Below are 23,525 nucleotides of genomic sequence, written 5' to 3'. Positions count from 1 at the left end.
CAAAGCCAGGACTTTGTGCATGATAGGCAAGTACAAGTGAGCTACATTCCCAGTTCACAAGGGGGCTCTTGAGCCCCCTTCTTTCCTCCCCTCCCCTTTCCTCCCCTCCTCTCCCTCTCCTCTTCTCCCCTCCTCTCCCTTCCCCTTCCTTCTCCTCTCCCCTCCCCTCCCCTCCTCTTCCCTCTTCTCCTCTCCCTTTCTTTCCCCTCCCCTCCCCTCCTCTTCCAGGAGTTGGGAGAAGAGAGCCCCTCGCTAGCTGTGTCCTGTGGTTTTCTACCCTTCTATTTGACATCTGCAGTGACCTTGGGCCCTCTCAGGCCTTCCTACCCCTATAGCCCATTGATACCAGATGTCTCCTAGGAGGAGGGTCTGACTGGCCACCTCAGGTCCTTCAGGGCATCAGTCTAGCTCTGCAGTACTGTACACAGGCCCTTTGTAACTGCGTGCTTGTTGGGATTCCACCTTCTTGAGTGTTTTATGCCTTTGGGTGACACTCTGTCCGTAGAGGGTAGGAAGGGTGGGGATGGCCCACAGTATACTTAGAGGGACAGAGAGACCAGAGAGTGTCTGGTGGGTTTCACACAACTGCCAGATGCCAACTGGGATGGCTCTAATCTTTACAAAAACAGCTGACAGGGCTGGGAGTGTGGTTCAGTGGGAGAGCACTTTCTTAGCACGTGCATTGAACAGGTACAACAATGAATACCGCCCCCCAAACCAACCCCCCCCCAAACAGCCTGCAGAGAATGTGGGGAAGGAGAGAAACCTGTCTTCTACGTGACTGAAGTGGAACCCAGGAAACCCAGGAATGTGGACTCCAGAGCTCCTGAACTGGATTTCAGGGTACCACAGGTGGGCAGGATGGGGTGTCCACGGACCCAGCTCATGAGATGTCACCAGTGCACCCATTTTCTCCCAGAGGATGTACAGCTGCCCGTGAACAGCCTGCGATCCCGGCTCTCTTCCCACGAGGGGCCTGGAGCCAGCATCTGCCTCGCACTCCTGTCTATGTGAACGCCAGAACCAGCAGTGGACAGATGTGGCTCCTCTGGTGTTCTCTCCATCTCCGAGTGGTTAGAAGCCTCAGACACACGAGGAGCCTTTGGTGCCCATGACAATGACATTTTTAAGGAAACAGCTTTTAAATAATTCAGAGTCACGTCTGCCAACGCCTCACAGGCTCTGTTTGGAGATAGGATTTCCTAAAGTGGGGAAAGTCAAGTATCCCCAGAGGCAGGGAGGCCAGGGGTGATGATGAGAGGGAGGACCAAGCTCCCTGTAACAGTAATTCCAACTTTCCTAACAGGGCTGTGCCACAATAGAATGACAAGCCCCACTGTCATCCAACCCTAGCCCTCCCAATGGCCCAACCCCCTTACTGTACTTGTATCCAACACAGGCGCTCGAGGCAAGGCGTCCTACCGTTTCCTCAGAACCATCTGTTCCTGAGCCCAGTGGCTTGCACACCGCCCCTCTGAATGCACTGAGCTACAATTTCCTCACAGAAGCCCAAGGGCCACTCAGAGGTGTTCTCTCAACAGGGAAGGAGCCCAAAGGCTTTGCACACCCTGCCCTCGCAGTAGACAGTGCAAGAGCCTCTGATTCAGTGTTCCCTCAGCAGACTGCAAGCAGGGAGATTGGAACAGGGGGCTCCCAGAGGCTACTGTTTCCTCGGCGACCAAGGCTGGAGGTCCTGGGTTCTGGGTCCTGGATCCTGGGTTCAGGCAGCTGAGCAGTCAGCAGCTGTGGCCTGAGAATTGCTCACTGGAGTGCTGGGCAGGCACAAGGGGGAACTTCAGATTTCTTGTTCTTTCAGATGTTAGAGTCTCTGCATGTTCCATGAGTTATCTGGGCATGAGACTCAAGTCTGAATACTAGATTCCTTTCTGTTTCATGGACATGGTAACCCCTTGGCCTGAAGGCAACTTCAGATGGTATTATCAGTGGATCTATACTGTGACCGCAGCCTGTCACATATTGACATGTTTATATTCAAGAAGTTCCAGATTTTGGGATTTTGGAGTGTTTGGGTTTTAGAATTTTGGGTTGGTGATACTCACTCAGCCTGTAAAGGAAAAAGCACTCTGAGGATCCACCCTTTTTAACTGGAAATGCAGCCGACCACTTGGGTACTTTGTTAAATTCATCCTAGGTTTGTGCCTCCACTCTCCTAACCTGTGCTGAGAAGTCCACAAATGCATACAGTATTCCAGGTGGCCCTGCCCTACATGGCCCATCACACATGCTGAAAAGCTGCTGGATTCAGGGAGCCTGACTGGAAGACACCAGTCTGGATAGGCAAGAGGATGAGAACAGAGCATCTGGTTGCTAAGTGACACTCTGTGGGCTTCTGCAGGCACCCCACTGCAGGCTGGTGAGGTTGTCACCTGCAGGTTAGGTTGCCTCACTGTGTATTTACCTTGCTCCTGGAATTTTTTCAGGGGCTTATTATTGCTTTTAAATCCCCCCTCTCTGTATGCTCATCTGTAAGTATGGACATGTATATCATTGTGCATGCATGGAGGTCAGAGGACATCCTTTGGTATGGTCCTCACCTTCCACTTTGTTTGAGACTGTCTCTTTTGTTCTCTCGCCAGGGATTTTTTTTTCTGGTTTTTCTGAGACAAGACTTCTTTGTGTATATCCCTGGCTGTCTTAGAACTTACTCTGTAGACCAGGCTGGCCTTGAACTCACAGAGATACACCTGCCACTGCCTCCTGAGTGCTGGGATTAAAGGCATGTGCCACCACCACCTGGCACTCCGGGGATTTTTTAATCTTGGAAGAAAGTGACTAATCTGAACCCTACCAAGGCCCTAAGGCTGGTCCATGACACATCGGCTTTGCTGCCTGTCTGAGGCATACATCCATGGTGTGCTGCAGATGGTTACCTGACGTAGAGATTGCCAAAAGGCTTTGACCATGGCATGGACAAGATACTGTCACCTAGACCAGGTGCCTAGGGTGGAAGGTATGTGTGGCCTCACCCACGAGTCACTAGTTTGAAAGACAAGAGACAAGCACAGGGCATTACATGCAAGGCTGTCATTTCAAGTGGTGTTAGGCTGGGCTGTGGTGTGTTACAGGCTAGCAGTCACATTACAAGTTCCACACACTGGGAGAGAGTCACGCACTCCCACAGACACCTGGAGGGTATACACAGTGCTAGCTCTGACACTTGACCAGGGTCCATAGCCCAGCTTTTCCTGCCAGGCAGACCTGGCCTGCTCCTGTCAGAGTGGACGCTTCCAGGAGCTGCAGAAGGCAGCTGACTGGCACTCAGGGACCAGGGCTTTGGGCTCCTGCTCTGACAGTTATTTGTAAGTCATTTGCATGTTGTGTGCCTGAGAGAGACACACCCACAGACTAAATTCAGACATAAACTTTTCACCTCAGAGCTGTGTGAGCTCACTAGAGCACTTTCCGAGGCTTGTTTGCTGCCGTCTCTCAGCCTCCCCTCCCTTCTCCCTGACCTCTTGCTTTCTCTTTAAACACTCCCTTCCCTTTCCTTCCCATTGAAGCTGTTTGCTCCTGAACAGTCAGATTCTAGGAGAAATGGTGTCTTAGCTGGCAGGATTCTTTGCAAACTAGACCTCAACCCACTCCTCAGTGAAATGGAGCAGACCCTCCTGGAGGGAGGGAAGAGAATACCATGAGGAATACCATGAAGTTGCTTGTAATCCACTATTTTGCATTTCAATTATTTGACTGGGTCTTTTAATATAGCCCAGGTTGGTTTAAACTCTTTTTTAAAAGAAAGATTTATTTATTTTTATTTTATGTGTAGGAGTGTTTTATCTGCATGTATGTCTGTGCACCACACGTGTGCAGTGCCCATGAAGGCCAGAAGAGGGAGCTGAATGCCCTGAAAGCGGAGTTGCAGATGGCTGTGAGCTACTGTGTGCCAGGAGCACCTCCTGACAGGGTTGCAGCCAACATAACTGACATAGGCTGGCTCTAGGCCTCCATACAAAGACACCCCATGTGCTCTGCCCACATTCTCTCTTCCTGGAGTCCTGTAGGGTGAAGATTATGGGGGTTTCATATCCAGGAACATCCAGGAATGTGGACCTCATAGAGAAGACCCTGAGTTGTCATGTGTGGGTTGAACTACATACAACCTCGTATTCCTGCAGACATTGAAGCTATAACTCCTGGTACCAGTGAAGGTGGCTTTACTTGCAATGAGGATCAGTGTTTAGGTGAAATCACTAGGGTGGGCCCTAATCCAATACAACGGTGTCCTCACACTAAGGGGAAATGGACACCGAGGATGCCACACACAGGTAGAAGTGGACATCTTGGGTAACCAGTGCAATGATTCATCCAGGAAACAGGCATGCAGCCACGATGTTAGACCACGCCACTCATTTCACTCAGTTCTCAACAGAACACCAGGTTGGAAGAAGGGAGAATCTGCATAGAGTCCCAGGAAGTTGTCCATGAGCTCTTACATGTCAGCAAATACAAACAGCATATGCTGTCTTCCTTGTCTTCCACCCCCTCCTCCTCCTCCTCCTCCTCCTCCTCCTCCTCCTCCTCCTCCTCCTCCTCCTCCTCCTTCTCCTCCTCCTCTTCTTTGTTTTTCCAGACAGGGTTTCTCTGCGTATCCCTGACTGTTCTAGAACTCACTCTGTGGACCAGGCTGGCCTCAAACTCAAATTTGCCTGCCTCTGCCTCCAGAGTGCTGGGATTAAAGATGTGCACAACAATATTTGGCTACATTTTTTTTTTTTTTGAGACAAGGTATCTTTATTATGTAGGTCTGGCTGTTCTGGAACTCAGTCTGTAGACCAAGCTGGCCTTGAACTCACAGAGATCCACCTGCTTCTGCCTGTGCTGATATTAAAGGTGTGCACCACCATGCCCAGCTCCAGCACACGCTTTCTTAAGAAAGGCAATGTTGAGACACTGTGGAAGCCTAATTTTTAAGTGAAGATATCAGGTAGGGCTTAAGCAGGAACAGTTTCTTAAAGAGCATAGTCAAGCTGCTGAAGACCACAGAGGCCACTTGGGTGGGAAGCTGTAGCTCGATCCTACAGCCGGGTTTCTTCCCTGCTGTGTGTCCACTGGAGTGTGCAGCATGTTGACGGCAAATGTTGATACTCAAGCAGTTGTACCAGACTCCTCAGGGGACGTGGACCGAAACGCCAGAGCCTCAGACCTCCCAGGCTCTTGGAACAGTCCCCAGGTGGGCTGGAGATGAGGCTTGGGAGTGAGGCCTCTTTACTCTAAAAGCCCATCTCTCCTGAGGGGCTGTAGCACAGACTGTCCAAGTGGCAAATACCTTCTCAGCATTTGTTTCTATTTACTCTGATGGCCACTCTTCCCTCCCCTCCCCTCCCCTCACCCCTCCCTCCCTCTCCCTCCCTTCCTTCTTCCTTTCTTCCTCCTTTCTCTTTCTCTCATGGAGTTCAGGTAGGCCTCACCCCCCTGCCCTCAAATTTGCTGTGTAGTGGAGGATGACCTTGAACTATTGTTCCTCCTCCAGTCTATTCCCTAGTGTGGGGGTGACAAGTATGTGTCACCATACCCAGTCCACATGGTTCTGGGGACCGAACCCAGGGCTTCATGCATGCTGGGGGAGCACTGGATCAACTGAGTCCCACCCCAGCCCCAACTTCTGCCTTTAAAGAATCTTGTCACCCGTTTATTTCTGATTTTCTTCCTCATGCTGGAATTCTGAACCTCTCTACACACATCTCAGACTAGCAGGCTCCTACCGCAACTTGAGATAGCTTCTAAAGGTTGTCTCTTTGACCGAATCTGCTTTGCCCAGGTTCAAATGCTTCCACCAGAAGCTGGTTGTCAGTTTGATATTCTCCTAGGGCAGGGCACCGTACTGTGATATCTGTGAGAAGGGTTGGTGGCAGAGGAGAGGGATGGGGCTTCTTGGAGACAGTAGAAGGGAGGGGCCAAGGACACAGTCCCTTTCCTTCTCAGCTTTATCATCCACCACATGCAGCATTCCAATTTCCCAAACACACAGTGCATGTGGTGGTCTGCGTGGGGCTTTGTCTAGGGAACACTTGAGTTCTTTTAGGGGTTCCTGAACGTCCTGTGCTTTGGCAGACCTAGTCCTTGGCCACATGTGAGTCAGAGTCCTCCATGTCCTTTTCCCTGGGCCTTGACCTTGGCCCCTGGCCAGTCTTTGGATCATATCATGTAGTCTCAGTGATCCCCCGGCTGGGTCAGTTTAGCAAGAATCTTCTGATTACCCTGGCTGTCTGACCAAGTCCTTATCCTTGCCTCTGCCTCTCCCCTCCTCCCCTTGACCACAGCAAGAACAAGGTCTATCAGCAAGAATCCCTGCTGCTGACGTCTCTCAGTGATCTCCCATCCACTCTACTCCTCCCCTCCACCCCCAGCTGCCCTCGCTGCATTTGGAGTTGAGCTGCATCTCTCTCCTGTATCATATCTACCGTAATGGTCCTCAGTCAGATCTCCCCAAGATCTTAACAATCCTCAGGCAACTCCTATCACTTGGGTTGTGAGCCTTAACCTTTGATGGCTGAGCCATCTCTCCAGCCCAGGGGTCTTAATCACACTGCTGTGTAGTGTCTCCACGTCATGGACATGACCATCTGACCTGCAGGCAGATAAACCTTTGAGCATCCATGGAGCCTTAGAGGAGGCAAGAATGAAGCCCCCTATGGACTGCTGTTCAAATCCAACCCAGTCTTGGGCTACAACCAGAAGATTTCATCCACGACCTGGGTTATCTGGGGAATGGCCACCCAACATCAGCACTCATAGGCTGTGGTGGATCCTAGACATTTTCAGGGACACCAGTGACCCTCAGCTGGGTCACTTTGATCCTCATGACCATTTTATTTACCACCAGTAGTGGCTGCTAGGGGGCCCCATTGGACCTACAGGGCCCGATTCATCCTCAGGCCCTGGAGCTGGGCGTGGGGTTGGGTTGGATTGTTTCATGAACCTTGGCTTCGACTCTTCTGAGTTCAGAAAGATTTCAGAGGAGCGGCACTTACTTCTCTTATCCGTGGTGTTGTGCACAGTCACAGTGGGTACACCAGGGCCTGGGTCCGGAGAGCAGAGAGACCACAAGAGGGAAAAAAAAAAAAAAACAAGGTCATTAGTGTAGAACAAAAGGAGAAAATAAGCTTTCCTTATGATGTATAGACTGTCTGGGTCTAGAGGATAATGGAGCCAGAAGAGATGTGGCTCTCTAATATCGCAGCCAGGTTAATTACCAGGATTCCTGTTGATGGTACAGATGATGGCTACAGTTGGGCATTTGACAAGTGAGGGAGATGCTTTCGCCACACAAAAATGAGGACCTGAGTTTGGATTCCTGGAGCCCACATGAAGGGCTGGTGGGCTTGGCATCCTACCTGCCAATTCCAGGCTCAGAAGGCAGGTATAGAAGAGCCCCAGAACAGGCTAACTAGTGAGATGAGCAACACTGGCATGTTCTGGGTTTGATTGAGAGTGTCTGCCTCAATGAATATGGAGGAAAAGCAACTGAGGATGATTCCTGACATCAACCTCAGGCCCCTACATGCTTGTGCACACACAAATGCATGTGTACCCACACTCATATACAAACACATGTATGCTAGTATGCAAACACACATAAGAATTGAAGATAAAAACAATAGATTTTATGATGGTGTCCTCTTGAAGGATATTCAATCTATACTTTGCTTATTAGCTTCTGAAGAAAGCCCCTGGCTACTTCGCCTTCTCTGTGTGCTTCTCCAATTCTTTGAACAAGACAGACAGGTCTCCGATTCTGACAGACACCACCAGTCATTCCTGTACAGCTTTCCAGATCACCACATGGCACAAACCGCCATTTTACAAAGTATTGTGCTTGGATTAAAGCCCCATAACCCCATTTTCACTCTTGAGCAGCAGCCCCACAACACTTTTCTGGACTCAGTATATATTACTCAAGTCTCAAGCTTGAAAAAAAAAAAAAAAAAAGGTCACCAGCACCCTGGCAGGAAGCCACCATAGTCTCGAGTCTCTGACCCCCTGTGACGCTTTTGCAAACTCCTCAGCATGTGGGGAGTGGTTTTTGAATGTGTGAATCTGTTCACTGAACCTCTTCAATGGGAACCTTCCCAGTTTCAGGGCTGTTCGGGTCTCAGGAGTTAGGAGGAAGCTCCCGGGACAACAGGCCCTGCCCGTCAGCCACCCACAGGTCCACTGCAGCCTTCAGCAATAGCAGGTCCTTGAAGAAGGCCTCCTCAATAATGTTTGTTGGGTGGATGCATGTTTAGCTGCTAGGCTGGGGACCTCTCCCAACACCCTCTTGCCTCTGTGGTTCTCTGCACGCTTGGGTCTGCCTGCTGTGCCTGCTTCAGGGTCTGAGGGAGGCTGAGCTGCCCCCAGGGGCCACTTGCTCTTCCTGGCCCCAGATCTCAGCATGGCTGGTCTTTCCCTTCTCTGCTGGAAAGCCTTTCACTGCTTAGTGAAAGAGCACCCACTCACGACCACAGGGCTGGTCCCTCACTCGCCTTCTCTTACAGGGTATTACAGCACAGGCCATGATGTCAGGCCTTGGACATTATGGGCACAGTGGTTCTCATCCCTTATCTGCAGCATTAGGACACAGCTCCATGATGGACAAGTGTTTCTTCCATCCGGTGCTGCCATTTTCAATATCTAAATACATTCTCGGAGTAATGCGGAAAGAGTGAGATGGAGCACTAAGGAGACACCGCCCTTTGGGCTGGGGTAGGGACAAAAGCAGAAAAAACAAGCTTGAGGTGAGTGAGATATGGAGGGTAGCACGGCCAGGGTGGCCATCTGCACTTGGCTGGGGACTCTGGGGTGCTTGGAAGTGTGTGTGTGGGATATCAATGTTACAGAATGCATATTTAGGAAGAACAATGCTGGGGCTTTGCATCCATAGGGTCCGTGTCAGAACTTCCTGCCTACTTCCAGGGTCCATGTGATAAATGGCTAAGTTGAGAGCCAGGGATCTGCCATGAGTCCTAGCGTGGCTAACAGACCTCATACAAGATCTGGAGCGTGGACTGCCCAGTCCAGGCCCAAGAAGGATGCTCTGTGTTGATAGGCAGAGTGAGGCAGGCTCAGCCAGAGTGTGCTGGAGTGTGCTGCTGGGCTAGAGTCACAGACTGAGGTCACAGCAGAGCAGAGACTGACTGCCCTGGGACTGACCCAGACACCACTCAGTGCACACAGTGAAGGACCAGGAGGCCCAATACCTCCCTTTTAAAGCACATATTCATTACGCGAGATAGTGGCTTTCACTGAAACAACCCCACACTTACGTATATCATCATGTTAACCTCCCTTGTCCTCTCTTACTGCTTTCCCCTCAGGTTCCTTTTCTCTTCCATTATAGTCTTCTCTACTGTCTTGTCTTAAAAAATATCTAGAATGGGGCTGGAGAGATGGCCCGGTAGCTAAGAGTATATACTGCTCTTGCCGAGGGCCTGAGCTTGGTTTCTGGTACCCACAATGGGCAGCTCACAATGGCTTGCCACTCTAGCTCCAGGCTGATCCGATGCCTCTGGCCTCTGAGGAACCTGTCCTCATGTGTGCATACCCCCACATAGATACACACATGCACATAATTAAAGATGGAAACAATCTAGCAGGTGGGAGGGGTGTGTGTTGGGGACATCTTGGAGAAGTGGGAGGGGAGTTGGGGATGGATAGGTATATAAGACATGTTGCGTACAAATTTAAAATCGTCAAAGATAAATAAATAAAACCTAGATTTTGGATATGAGAGAAAATGTACATTATTTGTCTTTCTGATTTTGGCTTATAGCGCTTAACATGATGCTCTCAGGTCCACCCACTTTTGTAAAAATGATGGATTCTCATTCTTCTTAATGGCTGAGTAATACTCCCCTCCCATGTGTATGCTGCATTCTCCTTATCGGTCACCAGTGGGTGGGCACCTTGGCTGACTCAGCCACTGTGAACAAAGCTGTGACAAGTACAAGCGGCTCTGGAGTTTCCTGACTGCGATTCCTTCTTCGAGGAGTGGTACAGCTGATCACACAGTCCTGGAACCTCCATACTGATTTCTATAGTGACTGTTCTACAACTCCTGTCCCTTCCCCCACCCTATGACCCCTGCTTCTCCATCCAGAGACAGGCCGGTCAGGGAAAAAAAAAAAAACTCAGGCAGCTGGTTACTGTGAATTTCCCAGAAGCAATGAAAACTTTTCACTATAAACACATCCCTGTGGTACTTAGGGTATACTGACAAAAATTATTTGTTATTTGCCCGAAATTCACATGTGCTAGGTAGCCAGTACTTTTATTCGATGACTCTGGCACTCCCTACGTAGGAGGGGAAAAGCCACGGAACATCTGTCTGTGCACCCCGATGGGCAGGTAAGCACTGACTGCAGGGTTAAACTATGGAGGCTTCTACTGAGAGCTCCTCTCCTGTCAGCCCTGTTCTGTCAGGCCTTCCCCAGGAGCCTGCGCAGGGAGCCAAGCAGTCATTGAGAGATAAAGCGCCTACAGCTGTTTGCCATGCACATTTTGAGGTGAAAAAATTTGCTAACAGAGCATGCCCCATGCTCTTATTAATAATGTAAACAATTATTATTTATTCAGTGGCTACGATGTAAAAGGCATCCTGGTAACTCTCTCCTATGAATCATTTCAAGTCCAATCTTCACAGCCCTTCTGCAGAGACGCTTCAAACAGTTTACAGACAAGAAAACAGTGACACAGCCAGCTTTAAGTCTTTTGTCTCATTCATGCAGCGAGGAAGGCACAGAGCTTGGATGAATTTTCATTTTCTAATACAGCGACGTAATACATGTCTTGAAACAAAAATTCAAATAGTAAAGAAAGGGACTAAGTGACAGCTAAGGGACCCACTTCATCCCCTCCTCCCAGAAAGAGCCCAAACCCTTCTAGAATGTCGTAGTGTGTGTCTGTATATATGTAGCCACATTTACATAGAAGCATTTTTTAAAAACTTTTATTATAAAAACGTTGCAAATAAAAAAAAAATCACACGCAAAATGAACCAGACCTGAAATCTGTACAACTCAACGGACTTCTGAACCGTTAGTGCAGCCGTTCCACACGAAGCCGGGGAGCTTCATACTGGGTTTTACACTTTCACTGTTGAATATATTATATGCAATTATCCACCCCCAAACATGAAAATTCCATGACAGACCTAGACCTAGAAGAGCTTTATATCTTCTTTCATAACTATGTTAGGAAATACTGAAACACTTGAAAAGCTTTATTATTACATATATATTTTGAGACCAGGTCTCACTATGTAGTTCTAGTTGTCCTAGAACTAACTTTGTAGACCAGGCTGGTCTTGGAATTACAAAAGTCCTCCTGCCTCTGACTCCTGAGTGCTGGGGTTAAAGGTATGCACCACCACACCTGTCTTATTTTATGTATATTTTTAAGTTATTTTTTTTTTCTGTGTATGTATGGGTGTTTTGCTTGCATGCATACCTTTGCACCAAGTGCCTGCAATGCTCTCATGGACCAGAAGAGGGCGTTGGGTCCTCCTCTGGAACTGGAGTTACAGACAATTGTGAGCTTCCATGTGGGTGCTGGGAATCAAACCTGTGTCTTCTGGAAGAGCAGCAAGTGCTCTTCACCACTGAGTCATCTCTGCAGCCCCAATATTTTAAACATATAGACACAAAAATGCTCATATGTATGGCTATAAATGTCACTGAATCTTAATAGCAAACCAGATTTGTCCTGCTTGCTTAGAAAATATGACAGTGGATGGATTTGAGCTTTTCTGCATATCCTTTTCTAATTGCCATAAAACTTACAGTGGAAAAACCCAGGGTGGGGCTGAGGAGATGCTCGTCAGGCAAAGTGTTGGTTGGGCAAGCATGTGGACCTGAGTTGGACCCCCAAGACTCATGTAAAAGCTGGGCATGGTGGCAGAGCCTGTAATCCCAACATGTGGAACTGGATGCAGGAGCATCCTGGAGGCTTGCAGTCTAGCTAATTGGTGAGCTCCAGGTTCTATGAGAGACCTTGTTTAAACAGATTAAGGTGAAAATCGATCAAGACAGTTACCCAACATTGACCTTTGACCTTCACATGTGCATGCACACGTAAGCACACATCACACAGACATGTTAAAAACATTAAAAAACAACTCTCTAAGCATCTGAATAGGTCTTTCTTTCTTAATATTTAGTTTTATCCTTATGTGTATGTGTGTGTGGGTGCTAGCAGAGTCAGAAGAAGATATTGAATCCCCTGGAGCTGGAGTTATAGGAAGGTGTGAGCAGCCAGACATAGGTGTTGGGAAATGACCTCAGGTCCCCTGGAAGCACAGTGGGTGCTCTTAACTGCTGAGCCATCTCTCCAGTCCCTACATAAACATTCCTTGAAAAAAGACGAAAAGATGGCCAACAAGTATATGAAAAACTACTAAAAAAAAAAAAATCATTGATTGTGGATATCTAATTAAAACCACAATGAGACACCATCCCACACCTTTTAGAAGGGTGCTATCCAAGAGACAAGTGATGGCATGCTGGTGAGGATGTGGAGAAGGAGTTCTCGAACACTGTTGGTGAGATAGTACAGTGATTGTGGAAAACAGCATGAAAGTGTGTCAAAACTTACAAAGGAAACTGAACTGTCAGCTGGCTCAGGTATCCTACTACTGGGTGTATACCCCAAGGAAACGAAGTCAGAAAGCTGAAAAGATACTTGCACCCCTGTATCACCGAAGCTTGTTCACACAAGTCAAGACACTGAAGCCACCAAGTGTCCATCGCTGAATAACTGGGCAAAGAACACAGCATATTCCCTTGGGAGCACTGCTTATCCCCTAAAAGCTCTGCCATCTGTGATGGCAGGGATACACCAAGAGGACATTCTACTCAGTAAAATGAGACAGACACAGAAAGATGAGCACAATTCCCGAGATGCATAGAGGGAGTAGAATGTTGGTGACCAGGAAGAAAATGCCGGTCGAAGGATACAAAATTTCCCCTAGACAGGCAAGAGAAGCAAATTCAAGTGGTCTGTCATACCACCGTGACTGTGGTTAGCAGAAATATGCTGTATCTCTGAAAACCAACAGGAAAAATGTGCCTTCTGTAGCATTACACAGCACACCTCAAGGTCACGTGCCTTGCACAGTCTTCATGCCTGCTCTTGGTCCTGTTTTAATTGCACAATTGCTAATTTAATGCCCCCTGGGAGTCAGGTCTTTGTCCTGTGGTTGCAGGTATTTCTCTTGTGTTTACAGGTGCTGCCGCCTGCGCAGGGGATAGTAAATACCCTGGCTGAGCTGCAACTTTCAAAAGTCAAGCTACCTCTACCCCGCCCAGCCGGAGAGACACATACGGAGTCTCCCCCCACCCCCACCTGGCACAATTCTATGCATCCTTCCACTCCCTACCCCAGAAGGGCAGTGGGCAATGCATGTGTAATGACTGCTGAACAAATTAATGGCTAATGAACGGCCCGTCAAGTGCTAATTTGGCCATGACATATCAAGGTAGAAACTTTAAATTAGGCTGATAACAGGTCTCTCGAGACCATTCTCTGTGCCCTGTTTTTAATAATTCAGGTTACTGTGGCTCTGTACCTCGAGTTCTCACTAAGTGCCACCAGTCAGGTCTTCCTTCACAGGTCTGACTGAGAGCCATGTTTCAGCTGGGCCATCGTCATTACGACTTTCCCAGAGCAAACTTCTTAGACTGGTCAAGTCTAAAAAAGACACTGCTCGAGTTTACAGGCACCCAAAGGACCCTCCTGTCTCCACAGAATACAATGTTGTCCCCCCAACCCGTGCAGAGTCCTGACCCATGCATATCACATTTTATTGCTGTAACAACACCCGAGGGGAGGGGACAGCTCAGGGGAGGAGGGGCTTATGCTGGGTGGTGCTTTCAGAAACCAGGGCTTCTTGGTTACATTGTTTCTGGGTCATGCTGAGGTCTCAGTGGGGAGTGTGTGGTGGAACAGATTGGCTACCTCCTGGTAGATATGGGAGAGGGAGAGGGAAGGAGGGGAAGAGAGGGAGAGGGAGGGAAGGGAAGAGAGGGAGGGAAGGGAAGAGAGAGGGAGAAAGAGGCAAAAAGGAGGAGAGGAAGCAGGAGAAGGGGGGGATAGTGAGGCCAGGGACGGGGTCTTCTGCTGTGGGATGGTCTGTATGTCAAGTGTGTTGCTGATTGGTCAATAAATAAATCACTGATTGGCCATTGGCTAGGCAGGAAGTGTAGGCGGGACAAGGAGGAGAATAAAGCTGGGAAGTGGAAGGCTGAGTCAGAGAGACACTGCCAGCCGCCACGATGACAAACAGCATGTGAAGATGCCGGTAAGCCATGAGCCATGTGGCAAGGTATAGATTAATAGAAATGGATTAATTTAAGCTGTAAGAACAGTTAGCAAGAAGCCTGCCATGGCCATACAGTTTGTAAGCAATATAAGTCTCTGTGTTTACTTGGTTGGGTTTGAGTGGCTGTGGGACTGGCAGGTGAGAGAGATTTGTCCTGACTGTGGGCCAGGCAGGAAAACTCTAGCTACAGTCTTCCCTTCAAGGCACCCCCCCCACACACACACCAAGTGACCTTCTTCTTCCAAGCAGATGCTCCCTCCACAGAGTTCATTCAGCTGTGAACCCATTAGCAGGTAACCACTGCTGAGGTCTGCCCTCATAGTCCAACCGCCTCTCAGAAGCTCACCAGCAGGCAGCTAAGCTTTTAACACGTGAGCCTTTTTGAGGGCACTGCTTATCTAAGTTATGACATGACCTGAGGTCAGCTCCTCCCAGAGTAGGCGGTGCCCTAACTCTGTGGGCCACCTGTGGCCCCAGTGCCATCGTATTTCCCCACAGAAGATTAGTGGGTTTCACTTTCTGCTGTCTACAAATTACGGCAATACCCACTGGCTTCCAGATTTCTGTGGTGAGTAGGTACATTAATTTTATTTCTTTTGCTGTGGTAAAAGCACCATGACCAAGGCCATTTATAGAAGAAAGGGTTTATTTGGGTGAATGGTTCCAGAGGGGAGGAGAGTCCATCGTGCTGGAGAAGCACAGCCACAAGCATCAGGCATGGTGGCAGGAGCAGGAAGCTGAGCACTCACATCAGAAGCCACAAGCAGGAAGCAGAGCGTGCACACTGCTAGTCCAGCAGTGTGGTAAACTCCCAAAGCCTGCTACAGTGACATGACGAACTTCCTCCAGCAAGGCTGTACCTTCTAAACCTCCCCAGACAGCCCCACCTACTGGGGACCATGTGTTCAAACGCCGGAGATAATAGGGGACATTTCTCATTCAAATCACCATGGTCGGTTTCTGAAAACTGATGGATCATTTAGGAAAACACCCAAATCAAAATGAGTTCCTCCTAAGAAGCAAAGACCAAGTAGAAGAGTCATAAATTGACCTTTTGACCAGATCTGTGTTATTGTCTCCTAAAGATTTCCCTAAGAGATGAAGGAATATGTTAAAAACATTGGGGACACACATAAGATTTTGGGGAGAGTCTCTATCACACTCTAATTAGAGTGTTATTCCTGATGAGGTGCACAGGGTGTGTTCCGTTTTGAATGTGAATGCTCCCCACAGGCTTGTTCCCAGCTGCTGGCTCTATCTGGGCAAGTGATGGAGCCTTTCTGGCAGAAGTGGTCATCAGAGGGTGGTTTTTGACTAAGTCTACCCTGGCTTCTAGGCACTCTCTCTGTTTCCTGGTTGGTCACCATGTGAACATGTTCCCCTCTGCCACACACTGCCTTCCTGGCTGTGCTGGGCTGCATCCCTCTGCAACCGTGAGCCAAGACAAATCGCTCTTCCCTTAGGTTGCTCTGGCCAGGCATTTCGGTGACAGTAAGGCAAAGGCGGTGAACACAGGCCTTGGTCACCAAAGTTTAAAATTGCTCTGTATTCTCCCCTCTTTTTCTGAGCGGCACACCTTGCCCCAGGCTCCCTTAGCCGTCACTAAGATGAGCTTTACATGGGAGAAAGCTTTTGCCATTTTGTCACCCTGCCTGCTCAAGAGCTGGCTGTTGCTTGTGCAGATTCCTGAGCCTAAAACCTGAATCATCTTTCTTTACATTTAAAGGCAGCCAGAATTCTGACCAGTGAGTGTGGTCACCAGAAGTTCATGGTGCAGAGAGCCACACATTGGCCCCTGTGAGCAGAGAGGGGTCAGGATACCCGGGGTGAGCTTTGGCTTCGTGCTAGATGTTTTGATTTCCAGACAGCTCCCATCTGGGTTTCTACCGCAGGAGCAGTGATGTGATGGCTTTGGATGAAGTTACAGCAGCCAATGGTGTGCTCTGCAGCAGGTTCCATGTTGTGTGCTCTACGGACAGCTGCTCAGCATCACAGACCTCTGGGTAGCAGGCTTATCTGGCTGAACGCTAACAGATGCATGGTGGGAATCTCTCTCTGAAATACAAACTGGCAACAGCATTGGGGAGCACGCTGGGGGGAGAGAAGGAGCCTCAGAGTCTGGGGAGACGGCTCAGCAGCTGAAGTGCTCCCTGGCATACATGTCAACGCCAGGGCAGGTGTGGCAGCCCACCTGTAATCCCAGCACTCAGAAGGCAGAGACAGGAGATCCCTGGAGGAAGCCGGCTAGCTAAATGAGCTGAATCAGCAGTCTCTGGTTCAAGTGAGAGACCCTGCCTCAATATATAAGTGAACAGAGGAGGGTATTTGATGTAAAAAATGGGCCTCTCTATATATGACACACAGTGCATGTATACTCACACACACACACACACACACACACACACACACACACACACACACACACCCCATTCACACCCACACATACATACACACCATTCACATACACACATACCATTCACACACACACACCATTCACACACACACACACACACACCATTCACACCCCCACATACATACACACCATTCACATACACACATACCATTCACACACACACACACACACACACACACACACACACACACACCATTTACCCCCCCACATACATATATACATACATACACACCATTCACACACACACCATTCACACACACACACACACACACACACACACACCATTCCCACCTTCCACATATACATACATACCATTCCCACATACACACATACACAAGATAAAGAAGAAAAAGGAGGCTCCACACAGCTGAACGGAGAGGACAGTGGAGGATGGAAGCAGATGGGGAAAGCAGGACTGCACTATGCTCTCTCTCTCTATATGTGTATATGTGTGTGTGTGTGTATGTACATATATAATATATATATTTTTTCACCCAGTCTGAGGATGTGTGAAAACATACAACTGTATTTCATTACAAGTTCCTCTGTCAATGAGGTCAGATCTTTACTATTTGGTTCTATATTTACACACTCTCATGCATACATTCCTAAACTCATGTGAGCATGTATCTAAGGTTCTTTTCAGCCCTGTTCCAACATTTCTGACGTCTTCAACAACAGCCTGCCCTATGGCCACTGTACCTTGGAGCAATACACAAGTGGGACAGGAGAGATAGCTCAGAGGTTAAGAGTATTGGCTGTTCTTCCAGAGGATCCTGGTTCAAGTCCCAGCACCCACATGGTGGTTCACGACCATCTATAACTTCAGTTTCAGGGGATCTGACTCCCTCTTCTGATCTCTGAGGGCACTGCATGCACATTCACATTTGTGTGGGCAGAACATGTAAAATAAAAAAAATTTTTTTTTTTTTTGATTTTTCGAGACAGGGTTTCTCTGTGTAGCTTTGTGCCTTTTCTGGAATGCTCTTTGTGGACCAGGCTGGCCTCGAACTCACAGAGATCCGCCTGGCTCTGCCTCCCGAGTGCTGGGATTAAAGGCATGCACCACCACCGCCTGGCAAATCAATTTTTATTTACACACATAAAATAAAAATAAATCTTCAAAAAACAGGGAACATAAATGCTCAAACAAACACAAGAAGTGCTTGTCACCAATATCATGAGATGAATTGTATTTGCTAAGCATTGTTTATGAAGAGAATAAAAAAAATTGACCTTTCAAAATCTTTAGTTAATGACAGTCTATTTTAATGAAAGTTAAATATCTGACTTCCAAATTGTTACTGCTCCCGAAAGGGGAAATATGCAGATGGATTTATGACCACCACACTATGGTAGATTAAAGCGGCCGGTGGACACAGGGTCACACATTTGGATTTCATTTAAAGAGAAATTCAGTTGCGTTACCGCCTTCCAGCCCCATTTGGTCTGGAGCATGAGTCTGCACCTGTCTGGCAGGATGGAGAGGTGACAATCACAGGTGGAAAATTATGTGGCTAAGAAGGACACAGGACTGTAAGGGAAAAGCCATCAGAATAACTACATCCATAGAGACAGTATTCATCTTCCTCGCTCACTCCCGTCTGCATCCCGGGAAGATGCTCTGACACCGAACTCCCACCGCTGCCAACCTCCTAGTGTGTAAACAATAGAGACTCTTACATCCCAGGCGACCCCACGCGCGTGCTGCCGGCGCTGATGAATGCTTTCAAAGATCAGCTGCACACAGGCGAGGGAGGCAGGTTCTGGCCGGCGGAGATAATTGGCAAGGGCCCTGCTGCGCACAGACTCCAGATCTCTTTATTTACCAGCTCATGAATCATGTATGGCTGGTGCAGAAAGTGTATACACCCAGGTGATATGATCATCCTAACAAACAGGGAGCGAGTGGGCTACCCGAACGACAGCAGATAATTAAAATATTTGTTCCTAAGTCAGTATTTCCCAGTCAACACTACAGAAGGGTTTTGTTGCTGTCTGATTCTGAAGGCTTGTTATCGGTGACATCAAACCTGGGATTTAGTCTCATCCCCACCCCCTACCCAATCCCTTCTGCCTGGGCCCCACGGCGTTTAGTTTTGCTTCAATCCAATTTTCTGTCCCGGGGACTTGAAAGTGATTCTGTTTTGCAGGCAGAGACTGAACGGCATTGCTCAGTGAGGGCCGTGGAGGTGGGTAGACTGATTTACACACTCATGGATGACGAAGAGGCTACACCAAGCTGACTTGTTCTCGGGGCATGTAGTCACTTGTGGCAGAAATTATGTGTGAGTCTTAGGCACATGACAGGCATTTGAGGAAGAGAAAGCTTCCCAATAATTGAAACAATAATAATCATTTTTTTAAAGGTGCCTTGGCAGACTCCTGGGTTTCAACCCCTTCCTCCAGGTGTCTGATTTACAAAAGCTTCCAGACCTATGAGTCACCACAGCATCATCATGTCACCCTGGTGGACATTTGAAAACTTAAATTTAATTCATTGTTTACTGAGAAAGGGTCTTTTGTAGCCCAGGCTGGCCTTGAACTCACTATGTAGCTGAGGATGACTTTGGAATGTTGACCTTCCTGCCTCTACCTCCCACATGCTGGGATTTCAGGTGGACACCATCTGTCAGCCCCCAGGGACATGTTTAGGGGTTGTACAGAATTCTGAGTGTGATGGCAGGAACAAAGTTTTAGTTTTGTGAAAAGAGGCAAACCTACAAGAAAATGATTCAATGCACATCATCATTCACATCATCACCATCATCTTCATCAAGATAGGGTCTCCCTGTAGCCCAGACTGGTCTTAAATTTACAGCCTCCCAAGTAATAGGATTACAGGTGAGAGCCCACAAAGCCTACTTCAACTTATAAATTTGGTACTCCACATGGAAAACTGTGCAGGAACTCCATAGTACATCACCAATTGATAGTGTCTGGTTAAATGAATGAGCAGCTGATGCACTGGTGGTGTGTATTCCTCAAGAAATGATGCTCATGGCCAAGTCACCTTAGTGACTATGGTGAAGCTCTTCACAACTTCCTGTCACAAGCCTAGATGCCATGCAAGATCCTGTCTTTGGTAATGACCATGCTGTGGCAGGATGCACAGGGAACCTTGTCAATCATTAAGCATGCTCAAGGGGAGGGCCTGTGCATTCCTCCTGAGCCTGGGGCAGGATGATGGGTTCAGTGGAATTCTAAAACCTCCTAGTGGGAATGTGAGCTCATCTTCCTGAGAGGACAGTGCTCATTTGGATGAACCAGTTATGACAGGTGAGACACTCAGACCACACATCCAGTGTGGGTGACCAGTGAGTTCTTTACTCTCAGATCTGATCAGTCCTTGACTCAGGACAGATGTCTTCAGCAAGTGGGAGAATGCAGGCCCCTGGAGGCTGGTCATGTCTTATGCCTCAGTCTCAAGGACCCCCATGGGCATCGTTTCTGAAGTTTTCTGTCCACCTTCCTCCTCATGTTCACTGTGCTTTTCTGCTGGATAAACCCAGGTCCTCACCCCACAGTGTGTCACTGGAACCCCGTCTGGGCTACCTGCTGAGTGTCTCAACGGCAGCAGCAGGAACACATTTGGTTGCAGGGAAGGTGATATCCTGGCCCCCAGAATCCCTTGCATTTGACAGAAATGACTTAAGATCCTAAACCATATGTTTTTTCTTCCTGCCTCAAAGGGAATAGAATAAACAAATCATGGGACTGGGGGTACAGCTGGCAGAGTGCTTTTCCAGCACACACAGGTCCATTCCCAGCGCCACATAAATGGAACCTGGTGGTATATGGCTGTAATCTCCACACTCTGGAGATGGAAGCAGGAGAGTCAGGACCTCAAGGTCATCCCTAAGGCCAGCCTGAGATACACAAGATGCAGTCTCTGAAAAACTAAATCCCAAACCAAAGAGTAAGTCACATCACCCAGGCATGTCCCTTTCAACATTCTGACACAACACTGATAACCACAAAGTCCACGTCTACAAACCACACACTAGGTACCAAAAGTCACTGAAAACCAAGTTCGTAATGTTTTGAGTGAGTTTCTGATTTTGGGTGGAGCTTCCTTCCCTTGGTTGCATGCAGCCCATGGCTGCAGGTGGACCACGCTTGGAACAAAGGCAGCTAACACTCGCTCTCTTTCTCCCTCGTGCTGCGTTCCATACATCTTCTCTCTTTTGCCTGCTGAAAGTCTCCCATCTCCATGGTCACAGCCTCTCACCCGCTGTCTCTCTCACGCCCGAGGACTTCCATAGTTGCAACCATGGCTCCCTTCTGATTAGGACTCTGGTTGTTTCCACAGCTCACAGATAGTGTCTACACCTAAGTGTGAGACATGAGACCTTCTCAACCCTGAACTGGGGCCATGGCCCCAGCCACATGGCTCTCTCTTCCAGTCAGGGTTGTATGTGTTACATCTTTGCACCCTCTTTTCCCACCCAGAAGTCCCTTCTTCCTTCTCCTCCACAGTATCCTCAACGTTTGCTCCAAATTCCTCTGTAAGATTCTGACTGTGCATCCTTTTCTTGTGGCCATAAAAACAATGATAATAATGACAAGTACTGACCCTGTTATGCCATGTGCTCGTGTGTGTCCTGTGTGCCACTCACTGTTCTGATCTTTTGCATGTAGCAGCTCATTTACTCCTTAAAGGGATCCCTCAAAGCGGGAATTACATCTATTTCATATTCATATTCTATGAATAAATGGAGGTGCAGAATTGTAGGGGCCACGGCGGCTTTTACACTCAGGCAGCTCAGACACTCTTTGACTCCGTACTTCATTATAGAGAAACAGGAGACCCCAGTATTCACCCTCAGCTGCACTTCCTAGCTCAGTAAGTTTACATGCATGCAAACATCCATACACACATGCAAACCACATGTGCACATGAAACAAACAAACAAACAAACAAAGAAATGGAAACCTCACCAAGACTGGGGAGAAAAGAGGAAGAAATGAGTTATCACTGTTTTTTATAAATGTAGAGTAAGGATATGCAAGTGCATATATATGCAACAGTGTGAGTGTGCAGGTTTGCACTTGTGTGTCTGGATGTGTGTGACTGCACATGTGTGCACATTGTACACTGGTGCTGGTCTACACCTCGCTCCTTAAGTTTATCCTTCAGGTTTTTTTTTTTTGTACAATTAAAATCTCCCCCTCCCAACTTCCTCTCCGTTTTGATCGCATCAGTGAGAGATTAGGAATGATTTAAACAAAACCAACAGTGTGTAACACCAGTGGAGTATTTTACAGCACACACGTGAGTGCTCCATAGAGAGGAAGCAGCAGAGTGGTCTGAACACACAGTGACAACTGTGATTAATTTCCTCTTGCTTTAATAACCATGGTGCTAAAGTGTGACAGAACAGATGTTCTCTTTGAAACACCAGCTCCTCTGCAGCACACTACTGTCTGGAGGTTCAGCTCCCTGTGAGGGCTGAGGGTGGGTGGGACAGGCCTGTGTGGATCAGGAGTCAGCCAAAGGCAGCATCGCCCCCACCAGGGGCTCCTCTCTATGCAAGGAAAACCAAAGAAGAGGCACCAGGCCAGAGGTGGTTCTGGGAGTGGCACTAAGAAATTGGGCACAGCACACTTTGTGGGTCAGAAAAGGGCTAAAGGTTCAGGAGCCTCAAGGGAAACCTTCTAGGAGGTCACCGTGTGCCTGAGGTTATCATTACATTGCCCTCTGTTGGGATGCCAACATCTTCACAGTTGTGGAAACTGTGCCCACCTCCAGCTGCACTGACAGGCACATGGGATGGCTGGTACAAAGGCATTCCCAGCTGTAAGATGGACCACTGACTTCAGAGAGATCATAAGAGCAGTTCTGGTATCAGAATTGTTAAACCGGGCAGACAGCCAGTGTCTAGACAAGAAGACAGCTCTTGGTTCCTTCCCCATAGGCCATAGTCTTAAGTCCCCTGGCAGCACTTAACTTTCAGGGATTGGTGAGGCAGAGAGGGTGGGTGCTGATTCTGAGGGCTGGAGACAGGTCTCAGGGTCAGCCTCTTCAGCAGAGCCAGGGATATGTTTTAGAGATGTTGCTGCCTTACAGTAAGTCCCTTCAGCAAACTTCAAGTCAGAGTGGCATTTCAGATGGCTAGGGAGAGCCTAGAGGGGGTGTGCACACAGCCTGGAGGTCTGAAGTCCAAGGTCACAGCATCTTCGGGACTGTACTCCAAGTGGCCCGTGGGAATCCTGGTGGTGGCCAACACTCTCTGCCTTGCATACAGCTCCCTCCTAACCCTTTGCTGTCACAGGGCATCTCTGCTCATGGCATGGCATGTCTCAGAGAGAGAGACACACACACACACACACACACACACACACACACACACACACAGAGACAGAGGGCAGGCAAGGGTCTGCTTGTCCAGGCTAACATTTCCCTGGCCAGGCAAGTTTCCCCATTTTATTTTTTCTTTGTTTTGAAACCATGCTGGTGATCTAACAGAGATATGCGTATCTGAATATCCCCATGGTCCTTGGCATGAAGGTGTGTCATGCATCCTGCCCTGCTTAGTAGAGTCCATCTTAGACCAGGTTTTCCACATCCAGTTCCACTGACCATGGAGACCGCCCATCCACACAGAAAATAAGAATTCTGTGTCCACACAAATCTTCTTTGCTTGTCAGAAACTTTGGTCTGAGGGCTGGAGAGATGGCTCAGTGGTTAGGAGCACTTGCTGTTCATCCAGAGGACCTGGGTTCAACTCCCTGCACCCACATGATGGCTATAAATGTCTTCCCTCACTGTGGCTATAAATGGCTTCCCTCACT

General features: G+C 48.3%; 1 protein-coding gene across 6 annotated transcripts in view; it reads right to left on the bottom strand.

Annotated features, from left to right (window-relative positions):
• Dpp6 (dipeptidyl peptidase like 6) overlaps positions 1-23,525 on the bottom strand; it is an 883,656-nt gene that overhangs the window by 21,951 nt on the left and 838,180 nt on the right. For all 6 annotated transcript variants that reach the window (XM_052721907.1, XM_052721909.1, XM_052721906.1 and 3 more), the window contains exon 17: positions 6,993-7,040. In XM_052721907.1, the coding sequence (XP_052577867.1) occupies positions 6,993-7,040 (48 nt within the window). The remainder of the gene's footprint in view (positions 1-6,992; positions 7,041-23,525) is intronic.

This window comes from Peromyscus californicus, unplaced genomic scaffold (assembly GCF_007827085.1).
Source record: "Peromyscus californicus insignis strain IS unplaced genomic scaffold, ASM782708v3 Scaffold_6__1_contigs__length_162567912, whole genome shotgun sequence".
Lineage (NCBI taxonomy): Eukaryota > Metazoa > Chordata > Mammalia > Rodentia > Cricetidae > Peromyscus > Peromyscus californicus.
The sequence above is the reverse complement of the archived record's forward strand: the minus strand, read 5'-3'. Positions and strand labels throughout refer to the sequence as shown.